Source organism: Callorhinchus milii, unplaced genomic scaffold (assembly GCF_018977255.1).
Source record: "Callorhinchus milii isolate IMCB2004 unplaced genomic scaffold, IMCB_Cmil_1.0 Scaffold15, whole genome shotgun sequence".
Taxonomy (NCBI): Eukaryota; Metazoa; Chordata; class Chondrichthyes; order Chimaeriformes; family Callorhinchidae; genus Callorhinchus; species Callorhinchus milii.
In genome coordinates this window covers 2,489,887-2,516,237 of record NW_024704756.1, presented here as the reverse complement: position 1 = coordinate 2,516,237, position 26,351 = coordinate 2,489,887, and the positions used below count along the sequence as shown (strand labels likewise).

The 26,351-nt window shown below is 48.0% G+C and overlaps 2 protein-coding genes across 20 annotated transcripts in view; one reads left to right on the top strand and one right to left on the bottom strand.

Annotated features, from left to right (window-relative positions):
• Positions 1–307: 307 nt before the first annotated feature.
• On the bottom strand, positions 308–7,875 carry LOC103177147 (transmembrane protein 47-like). Its single transcript, XM_007891183.2, has 3 exons — positions 7,622–7,875; positions 1,264–1,404; positions 308–888 (listed from the first exon to the last, which is right to left on the bottom strand). The coding sequence occupies exons 1-3, from the start codon at positions 7,818–7,820 to the stop codon at positions 707–709; spliced, it is 522 nt and encodes a 173-aa protein (XP_007889374.1). The 5' UTR covers positions 7,821–7,875; the 3' UTR covers positions 308–706.
• Positions 7,876–19,542: 11,667 nt separating this feature from the next.
• phka1a (phosphorylase kinase, alpha 1a (muscle)) overlaps positions 19,543–26,351 on the top strand; it is a 78,773-nt gene continuing 71,964 nt past the window's right edge. For all 19 annotated transcript variants that reach the window (XM_042340778.1, XM_007891170.2, XM_042340779.1 and 16 more), the window contains exons 1-4: positions 19,543–19,651; positions 22,916–23,074; positions 23,732–23,779; positions 25,611–25,779. In XM_042340778.1, the coding sequence (XP_042196712.1) occupies positions 19,565–19,651; positions 22,916–23,074; positions 23,732–23,779; positions 25,611–25,779 (463 nt within the window). In that variant the 5' untranslated portion in view covers positions 19,543–19,564. The remainder of the gene's footprint in view (positions 19,652–22,915; positions 23,075–23,731; positions 23,780–25,610; positions 25,780–26,351) is intronic.

Below are 26,351 nucleotides of genomic sequence, written 5' to 3'. Positions count from 1 at the left end.
TTTCAAACCTGTGTCATGGGCATGTTATCCATCATGCAAATTTGCGACCAGACATATGTCGTTTGCGTCCCAACCCACCCACTTACGGTCTTTCAATTTTTTGGAATTTTTTTAAAAAAATTAAAATGTAAAACAAATAATAATTTGGTCCCTCAATCCACGACTGTTCATGGGACACTGCTGTGCGCATTTGCACATCACTTTTCAGCCACAAAATACAGTCAATACACAGAACACCATGATGAGTGAGTGTTTAAAGATTGCTCCCACAATACCCCCTCGATTGAAGGGAAGAATCGCATCTACGTTTAAAAACAATACAGACGGGAATATTTTAATGCATCAATTTTTTTTAAAAATACACATTTGCAATTAATCTCTTTTCAGTTCTGAAATCCCAATCCCCAGCATTGTCCGGATGTTGCCGTGACTCTCATCAACAGCTGTGTGTGAGGCTAGTTACAGGTCATCGCAATAAGCTCCTTGATGTTGCCCGTTTGACTGTTGACTGTCGTGTCCGGTGTCCCTCGCAAGAGGAGTCCGTCTCTCTCTCTCCCTGAGATGCTGCTCTTCATTTCCCTTCTCTCCAAAGTCCTGCTCTTCACTCGCATAGCAGCGAGTCACCATCCAGTCAGTACAGTACACCAAGCAAGCGATAGGCCACGGAGTCTGTGCACAGTCCCCCGCTGCCGGCCGGCCACGGGAGCTAATAGTAATCTTCCTCGTAGGCGTCTGTGTTCAGGCAATACAGCACGGCTCCTCCCAGCGCGAAGATACTGGAACCCCAGCCAATGCCGTAGCCCCAGCTGAACTCGTGGTAAACAGTCAGCCTGATGCTGTCGATGAACTTGATGGGGTAGAGAACCAGAGCACAAACCTGCAGAACCACTGCAGTAAACACAGCAGATCAGTGTGGGTGTCAGGTGTTCTGTCCAGTCACAGTAAGTGTGGGTGAGACATTCTGTACAGTGTGGGTCGTGGGCGTTCTATTCAGTCAGTCAATGTGAGTGACACATATTCTGCTCAGTCAATCAGTCAGTCAGTGAGGGTGGCCGTCAGTAGTCGGACATTCAGCCTCTCTGCCCCCACTCATTGGAACTCCATCCCACAGTCCCTTCGCCTCGTTCCCTCCCTTGCCTCCTTCAAGGCACGTCTCAAGACAGTCCTCTTCAGCCGTGCCCCACTGCCCACGCCCCCCCGGCCAACCTGCCACCCACCCCATAAACAGCAGCACAGAACTCCTTGAGATGTAGTTTCGCTCACCTGAGATGAAGAGCATGATGGCAATGATTCTATAGAACCTCTTGGGTCCTCCCCGGCAAAGCAAGACCACAGCCACCAGGAACGTGATGAGAGAGATGGAGCCTCCAGTGAGCAGAAGCACCAATGTGGCCAACTGCCAGTCTGTGGTGTGTGTGAGAGAGAGAGAGAGAAAGAAAGAGTTAATCTGGTCACTTCCATCCACGACTGTTTGTGGGACACTGCTGTGCGTAATTCATGCCACGTTTCGCCCATGAAATACAGTCAATTACTTTACAGCATGCAACAACAACTATAGCACCCTTCTCACTGGGTAGCGTCCCAGTGCCGGAGTCTGACCCCGAGCCAGGGGAAGAGGGAGGGGGCAGGTGATGATCAAAAAGGACTTCAGGCGGGATTTGAAGGTGGGGAGGGACGACGTCCCGAGGTGCTGGACAGACAGAGTTACGGACCCGAGCTGAAGGTTGGGGTGGGGAAAAAAATCAGGGAGATTGAAAGCCCGGATGAAGAGGAGGGTCTTGAAGGTGGCGAGGGAGGGGGCGAGACGGAGGGACTGTAGGATCGAGTTCCAGAGGCAGGGTGGCAGAAGGCCCGCCCATCGATAGTAGGGTGAGCAAGGTGAGGGATGTAAAGCAGGCCGGAGCCCCCTGAGCGGAGGGAGCAAACAGGATGGTAGGGGGTTAGGAGGTCGGAAAGGTAGGGGGGGAGCAAAACCATGGAGGGTTTTGAAGGGGAGGATCAGGATCTTGAACTGTATACCCTGTATGATGGGAAGCCAGTGGAGTTGGACGAGGATGGAGGTGATAAGGTCGCAGAGCCTAGTGCGGGAGAGGACACGGACTGCAGAGTTCTGGATGATCTGCAGCCTGCGGAGGGAGGAGTTGGGGTGGCCGACAAGCAGTGAGTTTGCATAGTCGAGTTTCAATGTAATGAAGGCGTGTATGAGGGTTTCGGTGGTCTGCGGTGTGAGACAGTGTCGGAGCCGAGCGATATTGCGGAGGTGGAGGAAGACAGAGCGGGTCATGGCACAGATGTGGGGTAGAAAGGATAGTTGAAGGTAAAACAAGATCCCAGGGTTCTGGACTGGCTTAGTAAGGTGGAGTGTGCAACATGGATGGTGATGCTGTCAGCGCCTGAGGTGAGGAGGCGCTGAAGGGAGAGCCTCGATCTTGTTGACGTTCAACTGAAGAAAGTTAACTCTCATCCAGGACGTGACTTGATGCAGAGAGCAACTCAAGACTGAGCCAAAGCTGACACATTTCCTTGGTCACCAGATAACAATGTGGTGGAACCCCCACTCCTCCTAAACCCATTTCCCACTCCCAGCCACTGTTTGCAATACATTAGCATAACAAACATACATTTGCGGGGAACCACATGCTGGGTTATTGGTTCCACTCCCTGCAGAGCCAGAAACCAGTTAGCATAGGTTGGGGGGGGGGGGGGGGGGGGGAGGGGAAGGAGTGTTGATGGCCATCATTTGGTTGTCAAAAGGCTATCGTGACCCCAGTTACAATGACCCAGCGAACACCAATTAACAACTCTGCTAAAGCTTCCCACGGACAGGACACCTTATGGCTGATCACTGTGTTTTGTGGGCGAAACACGGCGGATGATTTGCCCACAGCGGCGTCCCACAAACAGCCACGGAGTGACTGACCAATTTTATTTGGGGGATTTGTTGGCCAGGACACCTGGAGAGAGAAACTCCCATTTTTTAGTGCCACGGGATCTTTAACATCCACCTGAACAGGCAGACAGGACCTCAGTTTAAAGTCTCATCAGAAGGACGGCACCTCCAACAATGTCCTGTAGCTCAATAGGCTGGAGCACTCGCTTTTTGTGTGTGTGGAGTTGGGGGGGGGGGGGGGGGTAAGCAGGGTCTCCATGGAGCTGAACTGACTCCATGGTGACATGCTTGCCAACAGAATGTTGGAATTGAGCCAGCCATCTGTGGCAGTCTCAGTAGTCCAGGTCCTGGGCCAGGCAGGTCTGCAGTATTCCAGGGCACTGCTGATGGCAGCACAACCAGTTTGGCTCATCGGCAGGACTTGGGAGGGGCAGAACAGTCACTGAGGGCAGGGAGTCATTCCACTCAGCTCTTGTTAACCTTGTAAGCCAAAGCCTTAACAGATAGGGTGGTCCTAGCTGGACAGGCGTGGGAAATTGCTAGACAGTGACATCAATGGCACACTATGTGGTTTTAGCTGATTAGACTTCAGCAGTTACCCTAAAGTAGCCTTGGGTCTTGCCAACCTGCACCTAATACTTTGCGGAATTAGGTAAACAGAATGCTTTCCTCCAGGGAGAGAGAGCGCATTCCATTCCAACAATCTATCTCTGGGATTTCCATGTGTAGATGGGATGCGTGGAATTCTCAGCCTGGTTTGGATACTTTTAAACATGGTGATGGGTTTCCATATGTGTCAGTCACTCGGCTGCTGACCAAAAGAACAGGAAAGGCGTGGTGGCGGTGGGATACAGAGAAGACTGTGCTTTTTTGAGGCATCTACGCAGCTCGTCGGAAAGATGTTCAAGTTGCCAATGTGGTAGAATGGGGAGTCCTGTCGCGCAGTGGTTAGAGCACTCGACTCGCAAACGAGAGGACCTGGGTTCGATTCTCAGGCAGGGCAAAATCTTAGGCAAGTTTCCTCACTCCACATGCCTGTTTACCTAGCAGTAAGTTATTATAACCTGGTTATTAGTGTTGATTGGGGCTACATCAAATGCGGGGATTATTATTATAATAGTTAGTGATGTCTGGTATGTGGGGGAGGAGAGGAAAACAGAAGGGAGAATTTCAGATCCTTTGCCACCATCTCACTCTCAGCGAAGCCACATAGTAAAGTAACAAGTTTCCTGGCTCATGTCCAGGCCACATGGCCAACAAATGACGTCAACCAGCAACTGACAGCCACTAACACAGTGGTTTACACGGGGCTGCCGTGGGGGGGGGGGTAATTTTTTCTCCAAAGCATAGAAAACAAAAAAAACTTTTTAAAAATTAGTACAAGTAAAACACAAAAGTTTTTTATATAAAAGTTTATCCTTCTGGCTGGATTATGATGACTGAACATGCGGAGCCTGGTTCCATGGTCACTGCTGAAGCAGCCAACCCCCTCCTTTGTCAACAGTCCAGGGTCTCTCAGCCACAGCCCTTCCTCCCCATTTCTCAACAGATCATCAACTCCGGAATGTCTTTGTGTCTCTGAGTGAGCCCTGGGAATCTGAAACATCCCCTGATAATAGATTTCTCAAGTTAATACACAGCATTGTTCTCTCTTTACAAATGCACTGCTTTCTTTTTAAAGAATGGGAAGGAAAATATTACAATTGTTTAAGTCGCAAAAGAAAAATGGCTTTAAAATAAAGCTCCCCCCACAAAAACTGACTCTGGATTGTCAGTGTTCAGTCTAGGCTGTCCCTGTTGACCGGATTGTTTTTTGTAATAAAATATGATTTATTGAGAAATAGGTAGTTGTAATAATAATCCTTGCATTTCATATAGCTCCTCATGTCTTTGAGTCATCTCAAAGCGCTTCACAGAATAGACTGTGAAGTGAATCAACTGTTTATTTTGTTCTTGAAATGCAGCAGCCAGTAGCACACAGCAGTGTCCCACAAACAGCCATAGAGCAAGAGATCAACTTTATTTGGGGGATTGTTGGCCAGGACACTGGAAGAGAAAAACTCCCTTCTCTTTTTGAATAGTGTCATGGGATCTTTGAGGTCTGCCTGAACAGACAGATGGGATCTCAGTTTATCGTCTCATCTGAAGTTCGGCATCTCAAACACTCCCCAGCACTGCATTACAGCATCGGTTTAGACTTTGTGACATTGAGTCCCGACATGTTGGAATCCACAACATTCTGACTCAGAGGTAAGAGTGCTGCCAACTGATCCAGGCTGACACACAAGGGAAGCTGCAATGCCTACAGTTAATATCGTGAAAGTCCCTGGCCACACAACTGCAGCATGCATCCCCGCCCCAGAGTGAACTCTGCTGTGCTTTCCCTGCAGACGCAAGTATATCTATTCAATGGGGTTATACCCTGCTCTGCGATTCCCTTTATTACAGGTTACAGTTGTGATCTGGGGCTGTGCTGTCAACATGTGAGCCTCAAATCACCTTGCGAGTGCAGAGGATCTGGCCAACACAAAGGCAAGATTGGATCCCTTTTTCTTTGGTCAGCGGGTGTCTTGACACATGCGGAAACCCATCACCATGTTTAGGAGTTTCCGAACCAAACTGAGAATTCCATGAAACCCACCTACACATGGATTTTCCAGAGATAGATTGTGGGAATGCAAGAGTGCACATTCCATTCCAAAGATGCACAGTGATAGGTTTCTGAGTGTGTCAGACACCAAGGTGACCCCCGCCCCCCAAAGAAAAAATCAGGGTAGCGAGGAACTCTCAGCCACAGAATCCTCATGCTCAGCAATTTTCAGTTCACACCCTCTCTCTCTCTCTCGCTCTCCCTCCACGTTGCCTTCAAACCCCTCCTCAATTCCCATCTCCAACCGTGTCAACTTCCCCATCTCCACCCCAACTCGCCCGGGGCTCCACACTGTCGGTGAGGTGCTGTGAGATGTTATTGTACGCTCTCTGTGCATGTTTTTGTGATTGGGGCAAAAGCTTCAGCAGGGATGTGGGGAGGAGACACACAGAGACAGGTGAAGCTCATTCATGGATCACATGATGTTCACAGCAGCTGTCACGTTGGGGAAGAATTTACAGCTGTTCTGATTTTAAGGGCAACAAGAGAACAGCGTGTGGCCGTTAGCATATGGCGCTGGCAAACAGTTCCTCTCACAGCAGGCTCTCACTCCCTCTCTCCATCACAGCAAGTTCTTCCTCACTCACCACCGCTCTCACAGAAAGCCCTCACTCATTCCCTCACACACTCCCTCCCAGCAAGCTCCATCTCCTTTCATTCATGTCCTCGCTTGAAGAAATCCTCCGGGGGTTGGGGTGTCTCCATTGAGCTGAACTGGCTTTAAGGTGACGTGCTTGGTAATGGAATATCGGATTTGAGCCAGCCCTCTGTGGCAGTCTCGTTCCTGAGCCAGACGGGTCCGCAGTATTCCAGGGCACTGATGATGAAGGCAAAGCCGAGCCTTGCTCACTGGCAGGACCAACAAGGCACTGGGGGCAGGGAATCATCCCACTCAGCTCCTGTTAACCCTGAAGCCCTAATCGGTAGGGTGGTCCTAGCTGGACAAGCAGCGGGAAAGCTTGCCAGACAGCAATATCAACGGCAAACTGTGCAGTTTGAGCTGGTTAGACTCCAGCAATTACCCCAACGCACACTTTGGGGTTCCCAAGCCTTGGCTCTTGCCGACCTGCACCTAATACTCTCCGGAATTATGTGAGCGGGATGCTTCTCTCCAGGGAGAGAACACACATTACATTCCAACAATCTATCTCTGGGATTTCCATGTGTAGCCGGGATACCTGACACCTTGACTGACTAAAAAACTCCCAACCCTCCCCACCACCACAAGGGCTGAGCAGTGGTTTGCTCTACCACCAGCCAATGCCTTTATTTTCTAAATCTAAGACGTGGGGGAACTCCACTTTACCGTCTTTTTTTTAAAAAAGCATCAAAAGTACATTTAAACAATAAAGTATTATTACTATTATTTCAATATTTTCAATGATTTCACTTATTATTACATGGGACAGAGTAGAATTGAAAAAGATTTGTGAAGTTTGTATCAATTACTGGTATTCTCTCTGAAAAAAGGGAACCAGTTTTATTTTTCCGGGGGGGGAGGGGGGGAGGAAGGCTCTGTTGAGTTTTTAAAATAAAAAAAAAGATGTTTTCAGGTTTATTTTTAAACGATATATTTTACTGGGTTCTACTTCACAAGGAGGGCTGTGCTCTCCAGTGCCAACACTTCGTAACAAAGAGGCTTTCACACTCACTGAGCCCACGTTAGGTCCACTTGCAATATAAAAGAATTTATTAAAACATAAATCAACAAACGTCCATCTCACTATCCACCCACACACACACATCCCCCAAAGCAATCAGCATCCAACGGGACAACCTCGATGCAGATGATTTCAACTTTCTGAAATTTCACAATCAAACTCCCAGCAAAGTAGTTTCAGCTTCAACTCAAAAGACAGTGTGGAGAAAAAACAGCTGTCTTCTTAATCATGAGTGAGGACTTCATCAAACCCTCTTTCTCCCCTTAGAATAAGTGAAAGGTTGTAGGAATGGAAGAGATTTTACAGTTTACACACACACATATATATATAACTACTGCAGTATTACTATGAGGTTCAAATGACCAATATTATAATGTGTGTGTGTGTGTGTAATAAAAACCCACCTCTCTCTTGACTTACCTCTCTGCAAGTCGGGGTCACAGAGCCAATCTCCCTGGGTTTGGCTGCAGGAGTCCCACAGGGATTGGGAGAAGTTGTCAGCAGTGACCCAGGATGGACTGAAAACTGCAGCAGCCCCCAGGCACAGGGACACAAACACACAGAGCAGAGCCACCAGCCTGAAGGGGTGACATCCCCCCACCTCGTCCACAGCCATCATACAGCAGATCTGCAATAATCCCTGTCTGCACAGAGAGAGAGAGAGAGTGTGTGGGGAGGGAGGGAGGGAGAAGCTCACAGTATACACACACACACACACACACAGCAGCAATCAAGTGTGTGTAACTCGCCTTCTGCCCACTGTTGTGTGTCTTGTGGAGCCTGACTTTGTGCTCAGTTTCAATGCATTTGAGGCGGAACCTCAGTTATTCCACCCCCAACATCATTGGTAAGGAGGATGTTTTGCAACACAGACAATTAACTCTCCAAAGTGCAAGCTGTTTCATCTGGGAGCAAAATCAGTTGTGATTTTTGCTCCCAGTTTGCTTTGGAGAGGGGAAGGGAATCTATTTTAAAATGTAACAGTAGGTTTTTTTTTCCAAACAGACGTCTCATTCTTAAAACTTCATGCATTTCATCCACAATATTATTATTATTATTAGAATGAAGTCAATTCACTTTACAGTATATTCTGTGAAGTGCTTTGAGACGTCTCATCAAAGATTATTATTATTGCTGCAGTATTACTATAGCGTTTAAATGGTCTATAATACTCAGCAGACAGAGATGGAGGTTCGCCCATTAAAGTTACTTAAGCCCTGAAACCTATCTATTGTGAGATCTGAAAGGTTTTGGAAAGTTAGAGAGTGATAGATTATTCCCAGTTAATAATAATAATCTTTGCGTCATGTCATCAGGACAGTTCAAAGTGTTTACATGATATACTGTAAAGTGCAGTGACTGTGTATTTTGTGAGTGAACTGCAGCAGTGGTCATGGAGTGAATGACCAATTTTATTTGTGGGATTGTTGTCCAGGACACCAGGAGAAACCTCCTTCTCTTTTTGAATAGTGTCATGGGATCTTTAATGTCCACCTGAATAGACAGACAGGACCTTGGTTTAACAACTGATCCAAAGGATGGCACCTCGACAATACAACACATCCCCCAGCACTGCACTGGAGTGTCAGCTTAGCCTACATGATTCCGAGTCCCCACGTGGGGATTGAACTCACAACCTTCTGACTCAGAGGCAAGAGGGCTACCTCTGAGCCAGGCTGACACGTACCCACCTCTGCTGTTATTCTCTCTCTCTGTCAAACATTATTGCTCTTGTAATGTTGACCAGCCCAGTTGATCTCTCTACGATGTATCGTGGGTTATTGCTGAAGGCAGATGGTTGAGAATCTGCATCTTATTTCAGTCAGTTCCAAATGTTAAACTCTAGGCTCGCTTTATGTGTTGCTTCATGATCTGATACCACATTGCACATTGGAAGCAAATTCTTCCCTGTTTAACAGCCACAAAACTTTTAAGAACAAAAATCAAACAGGGGTCAGTCTTTCAAAGCAACAGGAGTTGGGGTCCATGTACATGGAGTCCTGCAGTGTATTGTTCACAAACGAGAGGTCCTCGGTTTGATTCCCAGGCAGGACGAGACCTTAGGCAAGTTTCCTTACTCCACATCCCTGTTTACCTAGCAGTAAGTAGAAATCCGTTGTTAGTCAATTGGTGGATCGTTTTCCGGGAGTAATAATCGCAACCAAAAAAATTATGTGATCAATCAATCAATGACTGTTTGTGGGACACTGCTGTGAGCAATTGGCTGCCGCGTTTCACCCACAAAATATACAGTCAATTCATTTGACAGTATATTCTGTGAAGCGCTTTCACTTGCAGTCTCAGTCCTGTAGATGTAGTTGTGAGTGTGTAAAGTGAGCTGCTGCCTGAGCCCTAAAGCTGCCAAGTTATCAGTGAGGCTGCCAGAGCTGACTGTGTAAAGTGCCTCTTAGCAGAGGCTCATGCCTCAGGAGCTTATTCACTGCAATCAGTGTACATCACCATACCGTTGGTTAGCCTGGTGTAGTGCTAGCCTTCACTCTCACTTCTGAGTCAAAAGGTTGTGGGTTTAAGCCCTACGTCGCCACTTGGAATCACATTGTCTAAGCTGATGCTCCAATGCTGTGCTGGGGTGGGTGTTGCATTGACCGAGGTGCCGTCTTTCAGATGAGATGTTAAACCAACGTCCCATCTGCCTGTCCAGGTGGATGTTAAGGATCCCACGGCGCTATTCAAAAAGAGAAAGGAGTTTCTCTTTCCCGATGTCCTGGCCAACAATCCCCCAAATAAAATTGGTCAGTCCCTCCATGACTGTGTGTGGGACACTACTGTGCACAACCGGCTGCTGAGTTTCACAAAATATACAGTCAATACACTTCACAATATATTCTGTGAAGCGCTTTGAGACGTCTCAATGACGTGATAAGGCGCTCTATCAAATGCAAGTAATATTATACCAGGCAGGCGGGTCTTTGGTTTAATTCAGTTGTGGCCAACATGTGGGCCACGGGCCGTATGTGCCCCCCCCCCCCCCTAAACATTCTCAAGAGTCTAGGTAAGTGCGTGTTCAATTATCAGTGCGTTTTTAGGTTTTTTTGATTGAATATTTCTTGATTTTATAGCATTATTTTAAAAATATTCAATCAGAAAAATTTGTTTTGTTGGCCGACCGAAAAGGTTGGCCACTACTGATTATAGAGCAATGTCATAAAGTGCTTCACAGAAAAGGCGTGGATCCCTGAGCACAGGGAGAAGAGGTGAGGTGTGTGTGTGTGTGTGTGTATGTGTGCGCGTGTGGATGTTGATCAAACACATGGCTAAAGGGGCTTTTAGGAGAAAACAGTAAGAGGAAGAAATCCTGGATTGTTCTTAGAGCAGAGAAGGTTGAGGAGAGATTTAATAGAGGTGTTCAAAATTATGAGGGGATTTGATAGAGAAGATAGTGAGAAACTATTTCCTCTGGTGGTTGGGTCGGTAACCAGAGAAGAATAGATTTAAGCTAATTATCAAAAGAACCAGAGGGGAGACCAGGAGAATTTTTTTGATGCAGAGAGTTGTTACGATCAGGAATGAACTGCCTGGCAGGCTGGTGGAAATAGATTCAATAGTAGCTTTCAAAAGGGATTTGGAACTTTTCCTTAAAAAGGAAACATTTTCAAGGTTGTAGAGTAAGAGCGGAGGAGTGGGACAAGTTGGATACCTCTTTTCAAAGAGCCGGCACAGGCTCGATGGGCCGAATGGTCTCCTTCTGTGCTGTAAGATTCTGTGATTCTATGAAATCAAGCAAGTCGTGCACGCAAGGTATCAGAACTGTAGGAAATGCTCCCGCCAACAGGCAATATGGCACAACATATGCGCACAGACAGTTACGCAAACCTTTGCAGCCTACATTACCTGCATGCCAGAGCTTGCATCTTTTGTGAAAACCGTGTAGTTTGGTTTTCCCAGCACAGTCAGTCTACAGGATGCTTCCTTCGTCTCCCTGTGATTGCTGCCTGAGGGGTAATTCTGTGGTAAACGTCAATTGTTCTTGTTGTTGGTTACTCAGCGATTTACTAGGAATCACAGTGAGGAGACCTGGGGCAGGAAATCCGACTGATTGCATTGCACACAAGAGACGCTGAGGTCATTGTAAACCTGAATGAGATGTGCTCCCTTGGCTAAGTGCCCGGATTCAAGCCAGCTCCCTTCTGCCAAACGTTGCGACACTCTACCCTGTGTGAAGGGCGCTGTATACCTGCAAGTGGTTGTTGTTGTTTGTTTGTTTGTTTGTTTGTTGTAGAAGCCAAGTGCTGTTTACGGGATGGGGGGTGGGGATGGGGGGGTGGGTGGGTGTGGGGGGTGGGAGTCATTACCTACTGATCACCCGCGGGACCTATCAGGGCACAATCGAACCCAAAAAATTATAAATTAACGTAATAATAATAATAATAACTGATAATAATAATAATTCTTATATTTATTGACCGTGAAATTCAAGTGTGTGTGTGTGTGGGGGGGGGGGGGGGGGGGAGTGTCAGTTAAAGGGCGCTACATCAACAACAACAACAACAAGATTACATTTGTATCAGGGCCTTTCACGTTGGAAGGATGTCCCAAGGTGCTGGACAGAGTACAGCATTTCAGACCTGAGCTGGGGTTGGGGGGGGTAAGAGGGTCTTGAGGCGGGACTTGAAAGAGCTAAGGAGGGGGCGAGGCGGAGTGACTGGGGGATTCTCTCCCGCCAATGGTGGGGCGGGTGGGTCGGGGGACGTGGAGCAGGCCAGAGCCGGTGAGCGGAGGGAACGGGCATGTTACATAGAATTACATAAAATATGCAACACCGAAACAGACCATTCGGCCCAACTGGTCTATGCCAGCTTTTATGCTCCACATGAGCCCCCTCCTGCCCTTCCTCAACTAAGCCTTCAAGCATAACCTTCTATTCCTTGCTTCCCTCATGTACTTCTCTAGCTTCCCCTTAATTGCACCTGTGCTGTTCCACATTCCCACGTGTTGTTGTCATTGTTGTTTTCGACCGACAATCTCCGGCCCATTTCTATTGCTGTTATAAACCATTAATTCTCTCGGGAATTGCAAGCTGTAAATGCACTTACTGGCCAAGCACTTTATGGGGTTGTGATTTAAATAGCGATCTTGTTCGGAAGACTGTGTTTGACGTAAGCTCCAGACTCCAGGCTCTCGGAATGCAAGGGTTTCCAGCTTCTCCACTGTCCTCCCCTGAGAGTCACTGTCCGGGAGCTCAGCCCACTCTGCCTCGCTCCCTCGTTTGCCTCCTTCAAGTCCTGTCTCAAAAAAATCAACTTCCTACTCCAACCCTCCCTGCCCTCCAACCCCACTGAGCCCAACCACACCCCCCTTCCCCCCCACCGGCCCGTGTGCAAATCTTTGACTGTCCGGCACCTTGGAACGTCTTCCTGACATGAAAGACACTAAATAAATGTAGTTTTGTTCTTGTTTGATGTTGTCTGTGAAGTGTGTGTGGAGCCTGGGCTGGCAGTGTTTGTAGAGCTTAGGCGAAGGACAACACTTCTGACATTGCAGGACTGCACTGGAATGTCAGCCCTGACATGGGCCTTGAACCCACAATTTTTTGGGTAATAATAATAATTATAATTATAATAATAATACTTGCCATTTGATATAGTGCCTTATCACGTCGATGAGATGTATCAAAATGTTTCACAGAATCTATTTTAAAGTAAACTGACTATGTATTTGCTGGACGAAACATAGCAGTCAATTGCACACAACAATAACAATAATAATAATAATAATAATCCTTGCATTTGATATAGAGTTTTTCATGTCTTCTCGACTTCTCAAAACGCTTCACAGAATAGACTGTAGAGTGAATTAACCGTATATTTGTGGGTGAAACGCGGCAGCCAATTGCGCACAGCAGCGTCCCACAAACAGTCATGGATTAAAGTGACCAATTTTTATTGATTTTTTTTCTTGAGGGATTATTATTAGGCGTGTGGAGTAAGGAAACTCGGCCAAAAATTACATTTGTATAGCGCCTTTCACATCGGGAGAATGTCCCAAGGCGCACACAGCAATGTCCCACAAACAGTCATAGATTGAGGGACTAAATTTAAATGTTTTTGAGGGATTGTTACTCCCGGAAAGTGATCCGGCAATCAATTAACAAATGGATTCCTACTTACTGCTAGGTAAACAGAGGTTTGTGGAGTAAGGAAATTTGCCTCAGGTTTCACACCGCCTGGGAACCGAACCTGGGTCCTCTCGCTTACAAGGTGAACAAGCTAACCACTCCGCTACGCTTCTGACTAAGAGTGTGACCAACTGAGCCAGGCTGACAAGCGATAATGTGGGTTAGTGCTTTACATTGTCCCCGTAACCTACACACGTTTCACTGTAAATATCCATGGAATTTCTCCCCAGAGAGAGCAAAATTCCTTCCATTCCTGACGGTTTGCACGTTTGGCATCTCGAGGACGGTAGTCAGGAGATTGATATGCGCCCGGCCTCGCTCGGGGAATGAAGGAAAGAATGTTCCAGGTCAGTTGGAGGCCGCTGGTGGTGTGAGACGGATTTAAGGAATGTTGTGGTCGGCCCAGATCAGGAATCCATTATCATAAAGGAGTAGCGAGTGTTGGCCGCAACCCAAGCAAATGTGACCGACGAGAGTCAATCAGGTAGAGAAGCTATTAATCAGAATTGTCACCTAACCCATAAGTGCGGAGTCCTGTAGCTCAGTGGTTAGAGCTCTCGCCTCGCAAGCCACAGGAGCAGGGCTCGATTCCCGGACAGGGCCAAACTTTAAGCAAGTTTCCTTACTCCACATGCCTCTGTTTACCCAGCAGCAAGTCGGAACGTGGTTGTTAGCTGACTGGTGGATCACTTTCTGGTGGTAATAATCCCTCCAAAGTTAATTTTGTCATTCAAACCCCTCCCCAAAAAATATAGTCTATTCACTTTACAGTATATTCTGTGCAGCGCTTTGAGACATCTCAACGACATGATAAGGCAGTATATCAAATGCAAGGATTATTATAATTATTATTATTATTATTAGTTCCACCACTTTCCCAGAGAGACTATCTGTCAGTGGCACCTGCCCAAGGGCTGTGTTCGCTGCAACACCAACAGATGGAAGTAGGGAAGGACACCGGAGATAAGGAAATGAAAATAATACGAAAATCGTACATTTGCTACAGAGCCTACATCAAGACACTCTCTGTAAAGTGTAGTGACCGTATTTTAGTGGTTCGAGCACTCACCTTGCAAGCAAGAGAACCTGGATTTGATCCTCGGCATGGCAAATTGTTAGGTAAGTTTCCTTACTCCACACACCACTATTCACCTCGCAATAAGTAGGAACCCGGTTGTTAGTCGATTGGCAGATCCCTTTCCCGGGGTAATAATCCCTTAAAACAAATCAGCAAAAAAGTAATAATAATAATTTGATCACTTAATCCATAACTGTTTGTGGGATGCTGCTGTGTGCAATTGGCTGCCATCTCATGCGGCATTCCTCAAGGCTCTGTCCTTGGTCCCCTCTTCTTCAATATCTATATGTTCCCTTTTGGTGACATCATCCGCCGACATGGGGTCAACTTCCACATGTATGTGGATGACACCCAACTCTACCTCTCTGCCTCCATTCTTGACTCCAGGACCACTGCTGTCCTGAGAGAATGTCTGTCAAACTTCAAGTCCTGGATGAGAGCAAACTTTTTCAGTTGAACGTCAACAAGACTGAGGTTCTCCTGATTGGCTTCCAATAGCATCTCCACACATCAGGCACTGACAGTATCACCATCCATGGTTGCACATTCCACCTAAGCCAGTCCGGAACCTTGGCGTTTGACCCTTAACTATCCTTTCTACCCCACATCTCCGCCAGGTCCCACTTTGCCTTCCCCCACCTCCGCAACATTACCTGCTCCGCCACTGTCTCGCTCCACAGGCCACAAAACCTTCATACACGCCTTCATTACATCGAGGCTTAATTATGCAAACTCCTTGCTTGTCGGCCTCCCCAACTCCTCCCTCCATAGGCAGATCATGTAGAACTCTGCAGCCCGTGGGCTATCCCGACCCAGGTTCTGTGACACTCTCACCCCCACCCTCGCCCGACTCCACTGGCTCCCCATTACAGTTCAAGATCCTGGTTCTCACCATCAAAGCCCTACACGACCTTGCTCCCCCCTACTTCTGCGACCTCCTGACCCCCTACAATCTTGCCCGCTCCCTCCACTTAGTGGGCTCCGGCTTGCTTCAGGTCCCTTGCCTCGCCCACCCCACCATTGGGCAGGCAGTCCCTCCATCTCGCCCCCTTCTTTACCTCCTTCAAGTCCCATTTCAAGACCCTCCTCTTCGACCGTGCTTTCGATCACCCTGCTTCCCCCCCGTACCCTCCACCCTCCCCGATCCTAATCCCCAGTTGGACCTGAAACACTGACTGTCCAATGCCTTGGGACATCCTCCCGACGTGAAAAGCGCTTGACAAAGGTAATTTTGCTGTTTTTGTTGTTGTTGTTGTCGTTGTAGAAGACATGATAAGGCACTATATCAAATGCAAGGATTGTTATTATTTTAAGCAAACCAGACAATTTGCACATAGCAGTGAAGTGATGAGCACACACCTGTACACATTCAGATCTTGGGCTGAAGTGCTTAAGTTTCACACGTATATGGTTAAAAGCTGCCATGTGGGACAGTCACTACACCATAGGGTGTGGAACAATCACTGACCAACAGCAACACTGAATGTTACCTCAATGCTGTCACCTTGTGGCCACAATACGAAACTACATCACAATTGCAAAGCAGAAATGTGACAGCTGAGAAGTCTCAAGATTATGATCAGTAAATAACAATAATAATATTTGCATTTGTATCCGGCCTAACAAAATATCCCAAAGGATATACTGTAAAGAATAGGACTGTGTATTTGTAGGTAAATGTGACAGCTAATTTGCACACTGAATAATGACACCTCTGACAATCAGTGTATCCTCAGCGCTGTATTGGAGTTCAGCCTCGACCACAGGGTCCTGATGTGGGGCTTGAACCTACAACCCTCTGACCCAGAGGTGAGAGTCCGACCACCTTAGCCAGGAACACACACCTATGGAATATAGAATATATAATCTGGCTCACTCAATCCCACATGCAAAATCCACAGTTTCAGACCTCTTTGACTGTGCTTTGGACATCTTTCCCTTCCCCACCCTCTTCAGCTCCCACCACCTGTGCCAACAGTGTCAAGCGCCTCCCGGCGTGAAAGGCGCTCTATAAATGTAATTTTGTTGTTGTTGTTGTCCTCCTGACTTGAAAGGCGCTGTGTAAAAATATAAATTGCATTGTATTGAAACACGGCAGCAAATGTGCATCTGCAGCAGTAACAACAACAACAACATTACATTTGCAGCACCTTGTGAATAACAGAGTAAGTACACAATACAATACAGCTTGGCCGGCCTGCTGCTGTGTGTCCCCTCAACCTCTCCACACGACCATCGGGGCCATACATTCAGCCACTACACCCTAACCTCTGCCTCAATTCCTCCTCCTTTATCTATCTTTAAATCCAATTTACGACTTTAAATGTTTGACTGCAACTATGGTCACCTCCCCTCCCCCTTCACCCTATTTGGCATCCGACCCCCAGTTTCCAGAGCTCCAAGACGCTATCTTTGAATGAAGGGCTCCATATAAATGCAAGCTGTTGTTATTGACATTCTTTTGAAGTGGCTGTCGGGAAAATAAAGGTCTAAAAATTCACCTCTGCTTCATCGTGTCGCAAGTGCCCATCCCCACCCTCTGAAGGTGCGGAGCCAAACCCATGAGTCTAAAATGGAACGGATGCAGGAATAAGAGTGAGGGATGAGCAGCGGCGCATTCCAAAGGGAACTTCAAGACTTCAAGATCCTCACCCTTGTCTTCAAATCCCTCCACTTCTCTGCAGCCCTCGACCTCTCTGAACTCCTCTCTCCTCAAAACAGTGCCCGTTGCCTTCATTCCTTCGGGTCTGACCTCCTTCTTGTCCCCCGAGTCCTCCGCTCCACCCTCGGTGGCCGTGCCTTCAGCCACTATGCCCCGAGGCTCTGGAACTCCCTTCCTCACTCCCTTTGCCTCGCTCCCTCTCTTCCTATTTTCAGGTCTCTTCTGAAGATCTTTCTTTTCGACTGCGCCTTTGGTCACCTTCCTTCCCCCCTCTCCCCCCGGCTCAGCCCCGGGATCCGTTACGGTGAAGCGCTCTGAGACGCCCTCCGGCGTGGAGGGCACTATATATATATATACAAGTTGTTGTAAATCCAAGTTGTTGGAATGCAGTATAAATATAATTATAATCGTTGGGTTTGATATAGCGCCTTATAGTAATAATTCTTGCATTTGATATAGTGCTTTATCATGTCTTCGAGACGTCTCAAAGCGCTTCACAGAATATATTGCAAAGTGGATCGACTGTGTGTTTTGCGGGTGAAACACGACAGCCAATTGTGCACAGAATGTCTCACAAACAGCCGTGTATCTAATTTTATTTGGGGGTTTGTTGCTGTACCCCCAATCACAGCATCGAGCTGCTAACTGAGTCCCAGTGTCCTGACCTCAGCCGCCCTTCCTGGTAACCCCGTTCCAGTCGTCATTTATACCCTCTGACACCTTTTTTTTTAATCGCGCCATTGGGATCTTTTAACGTCCACTTGAACAGGCAGATGGAACGGCCAGATGTGCCCAATGGCAGTGGTACAGTGACTGACCAGATGTGCCCAATGGCAGTGGTAGTGTCCGGCCAGATGTGCCCAATGGCAGTGGTAGTGACCGACCAGATGTGCCCAATGGCAGTGGTAGTGTCCGGCCAGATGTGCCCAATGGCAGTGGTAGTGTCCGGCCAGATGTGCCCAATGGCAGTGGTACAGTGACCGACCAGATGTGCCCAATGGCAGTGGTACAGTGACCGGCCAGATGTGCCCAATGGCAGTGGTACAGTGTCCGACCAGATGTGCAGATGTGCAGATGTGCAGATGTGCCCTTCACCACCGCACCTCAGCAGCTCCTCTCACAGGCGCTCCGCCACTACTGCGCATGAGCACCTCCGAGAGGTGTGGCCCAGATATGCTGTTGACGCGCAGTAGCGGCGGAGCGCTGTGTTGGGGCGCGGCTATGGGCGGGGCGGGGCGTGGCTAGGGGGAGGGACGGGGCGTGGCTAGGGGAGGGGCGGGGCGGGGCTAGGGGAGGGGCGGGGCGGGGCTAGGGGGAGGGGCGGGGCGTGGCTAGGGGAGGGGCGGGGCGTGGCTAGGGGAAGGGGCGGGGCGTGGCTAGGGGGAGGGGCGGGGCGTGGCTAGGGGAGGGGTGGGGCGGGGCTAGGGGGAGGGGCGGGGCGTGGCTAGGGGGTGGGTGGGGCGTGGCTAGGGGGTGGGTGGGGCGTGGCTAGGGGAGGGGCGGAGCGTGGCTCGGAGGAGGGGCGCGACTATGTGGCGTGGCTAGGGGAGCGGCGTGGCGTGGCTAGAGGGCGTGGCTAGGGGAGCGGCGTGGCGTGACTGGAGGGCGTGGCTAGGGGAGCGGCGTGGCGTGGCTAGGGGGCGTGGCTAGGGGAGCGGCGTGGCGTGGCTGGAGGGCGTGGCTAGGGGAGCGGCGTGGCGTGGCTAGGGGGCGTGGCTAGGGGAGCGGCGTGGCGTGGCTGGAGGGCGTGGCTAGGGGAGCGGCGTGGCGTGGCTAGGCGGGCGTGGCTAGGGGGAGGGGCGGGGTGCGGCTAGAGGGGCGTGGCGTGGCTAGGGGCTGGGCTGGAGGTGGGGCTGGAGGCGGGCCGGAGCAGCACGTGCTCAACATGTGGCCTGATTGGGGGGCGAGGGGGCGGGTTTCACGCCCATTTGGGCGGGTTTGTGTCGCCCCGCGCGTGAAAACAAACGGTTTGGATGGGCGCCAAACGTTTAAATTCCTTTTAAATTGAAATCCGCAAACCGTGCTTTACCCCCCCCTCCCCCCTCCCATTTCCCTTTGCCTCACCCAGTTTCACAAAGCACTGATCCTCCACCCGCCGCTCTGTGAGCCCGACCTTACACGGGAGGAACATTTACGAATTGACGTGACGTTGGGCTACAATTTGGGCTCAGGTCCGGACGGGCGGGAGGGCTTTGGGCGACAATTTGGGCTACTAACGGATATTTGAACGCCGGCGCGTGCTGCCTGTGGCGGTTGCTGGGGTCGCGGCGCGAGGCGAGGCTCGCGGACAGTCAGTCGGTCTCGGAGCTCGAGCCCTGGGCAGAGCCGAGCTGCTCCCCCCCCCCCCCGCACACACCCCCGTGTCGTGTTCTTTTTCCTCTCGGGAGCAGGTGCGAAGCTGCCGTCAGGCAGGGCCGGCGGGGCCGTGAATCCCCCCCACACCCCCCACCCCACCGCTCACTGACTGACTGACACTGACTCACCTCAATGACAGCCATGAGGAGCCGCAGTGACTATCGCACCAGGCTGGAACATTATGTCTGGCTGGTGAACAACTCTATCCTGTGCCACCAGGTGAGTGAGACCATGTTGGGGGGGCAACGTCGTGTTGGAGGGGCAACGTCGTGTTGGGGGGGCAACGTCGTGTTGGGGGGCAACGCCACGTGGGGGTGGGAGGCAATGCCACATGTGGTGGGGGGCAACGCCATGTGGGGGTGGGGGGCAATGCCACATGTGGTGGGGGGCAACGCCATGTGGGGGTGGGGGGCAATGCCAAGTGGGGGTGGGGGGGTGGGGGGGGGCAATGCCAAGTGGGGGTGGGGGGCAATGCCACATGTGGTGGGGGGCAATGCCACGTGGGGGTGGGGGGCAATGCCATGTGGGGGTGGGGGGCAATGCCACATGTGGTGGGGGGCAACGCCATGTGGGGGTGGGGGGCAATGCCACATGTGGGGGGCAACGCCACAGGTGGTGGGGGGCAACGCCACGTGGGGGTGGGGGGCCACGTCGTGGGTTGGGGGGCAATGCCTTCTTGTGGGCAGGGGGCACAATAATCCTGGCATTTGACGTTTTATCTTTGAGGCGTCTCAAAGCGCTTCACAGAATATGCCGTGAAGTGAATTAATTGACTGGTTATTTTGTGGGTGAAAATGCACAGTTGCTGCACTTTCCAGAAAACCTGTGAAGCACTTAAACATTTTCTCGCCTAATGATAATAATCCTGGCATTCGATATCGCGCTTTTTCATGTCCTCCAGAAGTCTCAAAGCGCTTCAGAGAATATACTGTAAAGTGAATTGACGGTATATTTTTGTTGGCGAAACGCGGCAGCCAATTGCGCAGAGCAGCGTCCCACAGCAGTCGTGGATTGAGTGACCAAATTATTATTGTTTTTTCTTCTTGAGGGATTATTATCAGGTAAGTTTGGAAGGAAATTTGCCCAACATTTCGCTCCGCTGGAAATCGAACAAACCCAGGTCTCTCGCTTGCGAGACGAGTGCTTTAACCACTGAGCTACAGGACTCCTCTAACATCCTAAAATGTGAGGATTATTATATTAAAAAAAACCTCTGCTGTGACCAGTAGTAAAGGTTTATAGGTTTAAAGTGAGCGCTGCCTTCAAGAAAGAGTGATGTATTTTACAGTTTTGGTGGGAGAAAGTGAAGGGGTTTAGTGATCCCCCCCTCCGCTGATGTGCCAATGAGGTGTTTATGTTTGTTAAGTGGATCTTTAATAAAATGAGAGTGTGTGCGTGTCCCAGTTTGGAACATGTGCGTTGGATTTCATTGCCTCAGTCATATTACTAAAACAGCCTGCAGTTGTGACAGGTGTTCAGCTTGATGATACACTGCCTTGAATCTAGTGTCAGCTTGGTTCCATTGGTAGCACTCTGGCATTTAGCTTAGAAGGTTGTGGGTTCAAGTGTGACATTGGGAGTGCTGTAAATTATTGGAGGCACCATCTTTCAGATGAAATGCTAAACTGGTTGTATGTTGAAGATCCCATGGTACTATTTGAAAAGAAATGGAAGTTTCTCCTGCTCTCTGTGTACTGGCAAACGCTGATCTGGATTATTCAGTCATTCACTTCAAGACTGTTTGTGAAATCTTGTTGGTGCATATGGCTTCTCTGTTTGCATACAAAACCTGCCGCAATGTTTGACAGTATTTTATCATACAACAGGTTGAGATGTTTCAATGGAATTAGGTATTATGAAAGTCAAATTCTTTCTCTGATGTCTATTTAAAATTTTTCCTGTTTTCTCTTCTCCCCTTTTAACTCAGAGATGAGAGTGGTAGCACTCGCCTCTGAGTCAGAAGGTTGTGGTTTCAAGCCCAACGTCGGGACTTGGAATCACATAGTCTAAGCTGTCTCCATTGCGGTGCTGGGGGTGCACTGTTGGAGATGCCATCCTTTGGATGAGACATTAAATCAAGGTCCCATCGGTCTGTTCATGGTGCTATTCGAAAACAGAGTTTCTCTCTCCCTGTCTCCTGGACAACAAATCCCCCAAATAAAATTGGTCACTCACTCCGTGGCTGTTGGTGAGACTTTGGTGTGCGCTAAACTGGCTGTTGTGTTTCGCCCACAAAATACACAGTCAAATGACTTTACAGTATATCCTGTGAAGTGCTTTGAGGCGTTCAACGACCTGATAAAGCGGTAAACCAAATGCAAGGATTATATTTTTTTAACTCAAAAAGACACTAAATCATGTACGGTTCCAAAAATTGAGCCTTCCTTGTTTCCTGTACCTTAATTATTCTTAATAATAATAGAAATAAACCTCAGATTTGGTGTGGCGCCTTTCACTTCAGGAGAATTCCCAAAGTGCTTGATAGACTCTACTATAAACTGAAATGACTGTCTTTTATGAGTGAACGCGACAACTTAATTTCCATATAGCAATGTCCTGCAATCAGCCATGAAGTGAATGATCAATTTTATTTGGAGGATTGTTGACCGAAATCCGGGAGATACTCCCTTTTCTTTTTAAATTGTACCATGGGATCTCTAACTTCCATCTGGACAGGTAGACGGGATATAAGTTGAATGTCTCTTCCAAAGAATGGCACCTTCGACAGTACAGCGCACCCCAGCACTGCATTGAACTGTCAGCCTAAACTATATGGGTTCCAATTCCTGTGTATGGGACGAGAGTACCACCAACTGAGCCAGGCTGACAGATGAGGGAAAAAATTTGCTGCACGATGTGGGTTCACTGTATACCTATTCACTATGGATTTGGTATATGTATGGGTAATAAGTACTCGTTTTAAGTTTTGATAATCCTTGCATTTGATATATAGTGCATATAACAACAACATGCATTTATATAGCGCCCTTCACAGGACTTGATGCCGAGACGGGGAGAGAGGCATGGTCAAAGAGGAACATGTTCAGGTGGAACTGTAGACCAGCAAGATGGAGAGATTGAGGCAGCGTTCCATAGTTTTAGGGAGTAGTGGCTGAAAGCAATGCCGCCGATGTTGCAGCAGAGGGGATGATGGATGTGCAGGAGGCTGGTGCCAGCTGAGGAAAGGAGCAGAGAGAGGAGTGAGGTTTAAGCAGGTCTGAGTTTAAGCAGGTTGGAGAAAATATTGAGAAGGGAAATTGTGTTTATCTATGCACATCTGAGTAGGCATGTGATCTTTTCATGAAACAGGTTTGGTTTAGCACTGAACGGCTGTCATGTTGCTGATTTAGAACATTCATCTTGACTGTCTTTCCAGTGCAAAATAATGTGTAGATTTCCTTTTTAACTCCTAATTTAACTCCTTCAAAATGATATGAATTGATTTACTCTGGAGATTGTTTTAAAATGTATCCTTTTTTTTAGAATCCAGTAACTGGCTTACTACCTGCCAGCTTGGAACACAAGGATGCTTGGGTCCGTGACAATGTATACGGTATCTTGGCAGTCTGGGGGCTGGGATTGGCCTACCGCAAAGTCTCTGATCGAGATGAGGATAAAGCAAAATCCTATGAGTTTGAACAGGTTGGTTCTTGGGAAGGATAAAGCAAATCATACTGTTGGTACCAACAAAATAAATGGTAATAGATATTTAGACTCCTGATCCTAAATCAACTGTAAGTTTCCTACTTAGTAAAGTTACAAACCTATTGCACTATTCTGGTCAATTAAATCATCTTCATCTTTTAACTTCAACATATGCTGATCACTTTATTCAAATTGCTATTTATTTCTCTTGTTGTCATTCTAATATTTTTTCACTCCTTCACATAAATTTCCTTCACATAAGTTCTACTGATGACTGGATTATTTGACCAATTCTGGTGCCAGGGTGAAGTCTTTGGCAATGGAATATCCGATTTGAGTTTATCCTCTGCAGCTTCCTGAGCCAGCATCGTACTGTCAAGCACTGGTCATGATGACCAGCTGGCCTTGCTCACCCCCCAGGTCTTGAAAAAACAGGCCAGTCAGTCAGTACAGTTGTTTTCTTCCGGAAACAATTTTGTTTGTAAAGTTACTGTATACTTGATCTGCAAAAGTGGTTGCAACTTCATTCCCAAATGATTGAATGTCATGTGAAAGCTGAGGTGGGTACAGCAATGCCAAGAAGAAGCAGCTAAAAGACCGTGACCTATTATCAATTGCTGACTCAATGTAACTGGTTTCTATTTTATCTTCCAGTCAGTGGTGAAACTCATGCGTGGACTGCTGCGATGCATGATGAGACAGGTAAATCATCACAGGGCTCAAATCCCTTGCCAGTGTTAGTAATTACACTATATTTAGATTCTTGGAGATTTGACACTTGTCCTTCTAGAAATAGACGTGCGTTTTATTATAGGAGTGGAGGCATAACTTGTTTCTAATGGTAATCTGAGTTAGATCATAATTTCAACATTAGAGTTTGATCCAGCAAATACAGGGGATCCCAGTTATAGTGTCCTTCAGTATCGTGCTTATAGCACAGGTTCAACAGCTAACTGGAAGTCCTGTACACTCAACTTCTGGCACGAACTGGCTGTCTTTTCACACCCAAAAATGGCTGACCAGCAAGCCTTCATATCGTCATTTCCTGAGAGCACGCGCTGGAAGTATTGCTGATGTCACTTTAGAAAGATAGTGAGGTCATTGGTTCTTGTATACCACTCGCAGTAAGTGCCGTTAAAGTGGACGTGATGACCGGGAAGTCAGCCATTTTTGTGTGCTGAGATACCTGACCTAGGCAACTGCTAGACTGCGGGTTTGCCTTACAGTATTTACATTTTTAAAATATTCTCTCAAATTAAGATAATTTTTTCCTTCCTTTAATTAAATGGGGACATTAAGATGTCGTGGAACATGTGGGATATGTTCTTTTTTTAGTTCACGTTGGTTGATTTTAAGTATAATGTGGGTTCAAGGTCTCTCCCTTCATATAGCATCACTTCAACCCTTTCTGATGTATCTCTTGCGGCTGGTTACAAAGTGGCATTGGTTGAGCTTTGAAAGCAGGTCAGGGAATGAAGGTAATGTGCAGAGACCTGCTGCGTAGGAAGTGGTGATTTACAAAGACTGCAACACTCATGCCGGTGTTTATACTCCACATGAGTCTCCACCCATTTCTTACTCCCTCACATATCCGTCTATTCCCCTCTTCCTCATGTAAAGATCTAGCTTCCTCTTGGAATTGATGTGATGACAACAACAACAAGAAGATTACATTTGTATAGCGACTTCATGTCGGGAGGATGTCCCAAGGCGCTGGACAGTGTGCAGCATTTCAGACCCGAGCTGGGATCAGGGAGGGAGAAGGGAGGGGAAGGTGGGTGACCAATGCATAGCCGAAGAGGAGAGTTTTGAGGCGGGGCTTGAAGGAGGCTAAGAAGGGGGCAAAGCGGAGTGATTGGGGAATGGAATTCCAGAGGTTGGGGGTAGAGTGGCTGAAGGCTCTCCCGCCAGTTATAGGGCAGTTGGGTCGGGGGACATGGAGCAGGCCAGAGCCTCTGAGCGGAGGGAGCAGCAGGTTGGTAGGGGGTTAGGAGGTCGCAGAGGTAGGGTGAGGCGAGGCCACGGAGAGCTTTGTAGGTGAGGAACAGGATCTTGAACTGGATCCTCTGAAGGATAGGGAGCCAGTGGAGTTGGGCGAGAGTAGGGGAGATGGGGTCATGGAGTTTGGTGCGGGAGAGGACATGGGCAGCAGAGTTCTGGATTTATCTGCAGCCTGTGAAGGGAGGAGATGGGAAGCCGACAAGCAGCGCGTTTGCGTAGTCGAGCCTGGAGGTGATGAAGGCATGAAAAGAGTTTTAGCGGCCTGAGGAGTGAGGTAATCGTGGTGTCAGGCAATGTTACGGAGGTGAGGGAAGGCAGAGTGGGTCATAGCTTGGATGTGAGGAAGAAAAAACAGTTGAGGGTCGAACAAGACACCTAGGTTCCTAACTGGTTTGGTAAGTTGTAGTGTGCAACCATGGAGGTTGATGCTGCCAGAGCCTGAGGTGCAGAGGTGCTGAAGGGGGAGATGAAGAACTTTATGGCCAGTATAATATAATATGGTTGCTGATCATAATACTGTTGTTACATTTAGGCGGAAAAAGTTGAAAAATTCAAGTACAGCCAGAGTCCATCAGATGCCCTCCATGCAAAGTATAGCTCCACTACATGTGAAGCAGTGGTTAAGGACAGTGACTGGGGTCATCTACAGATAGATGCTACTTCCCTCTTTCTACTTTTTCTTGCACAAATGACTGCTTCAGGTAAATGGGACAAATTACCAATGCCCTCATTGTGGACTTCAAATCATATTGTTAGTTCTGAATTACCTTCATAATGTCCCTGACCTACCTACTCCACCATTAGCTTTTTTTGAAAATATACATTTATTTAGTACAACAGAAATCCAAAACAAACACAACATCTTCTGTTCCAATTTTTTTCTTGTCTCCCGATACAAAAAACATACCAATTCCATCATTAGCAGACAGGTGAAAACCTTTCTGTCTGCGCTCTCTGGAACTCCATCCTTGCTCTAACTTGGTCCCTCTAACTTGCTGCCTCCCTCCTGTCATTCAAGGTGCGTCACAATATCTAGCTGTTTGACTGCACTTTCGGTCATCTTCCTCTCGGCTTCCCCCCAGTTTGGGTGCCCAGCCAGTACTGAAAATATCTGAGACATTTTCACATGAAGTGGGCTATATAAATATAACTTAGTATTGCATTTGTGGGCAATTTGGTCTTCCACTCAACTGTCATTGTATATTGCTGTGCCTATTTTGAATAGAAGGTATTAAATGATGTTTTGTGTTAACTATTCCCTGCCATTGTTCCC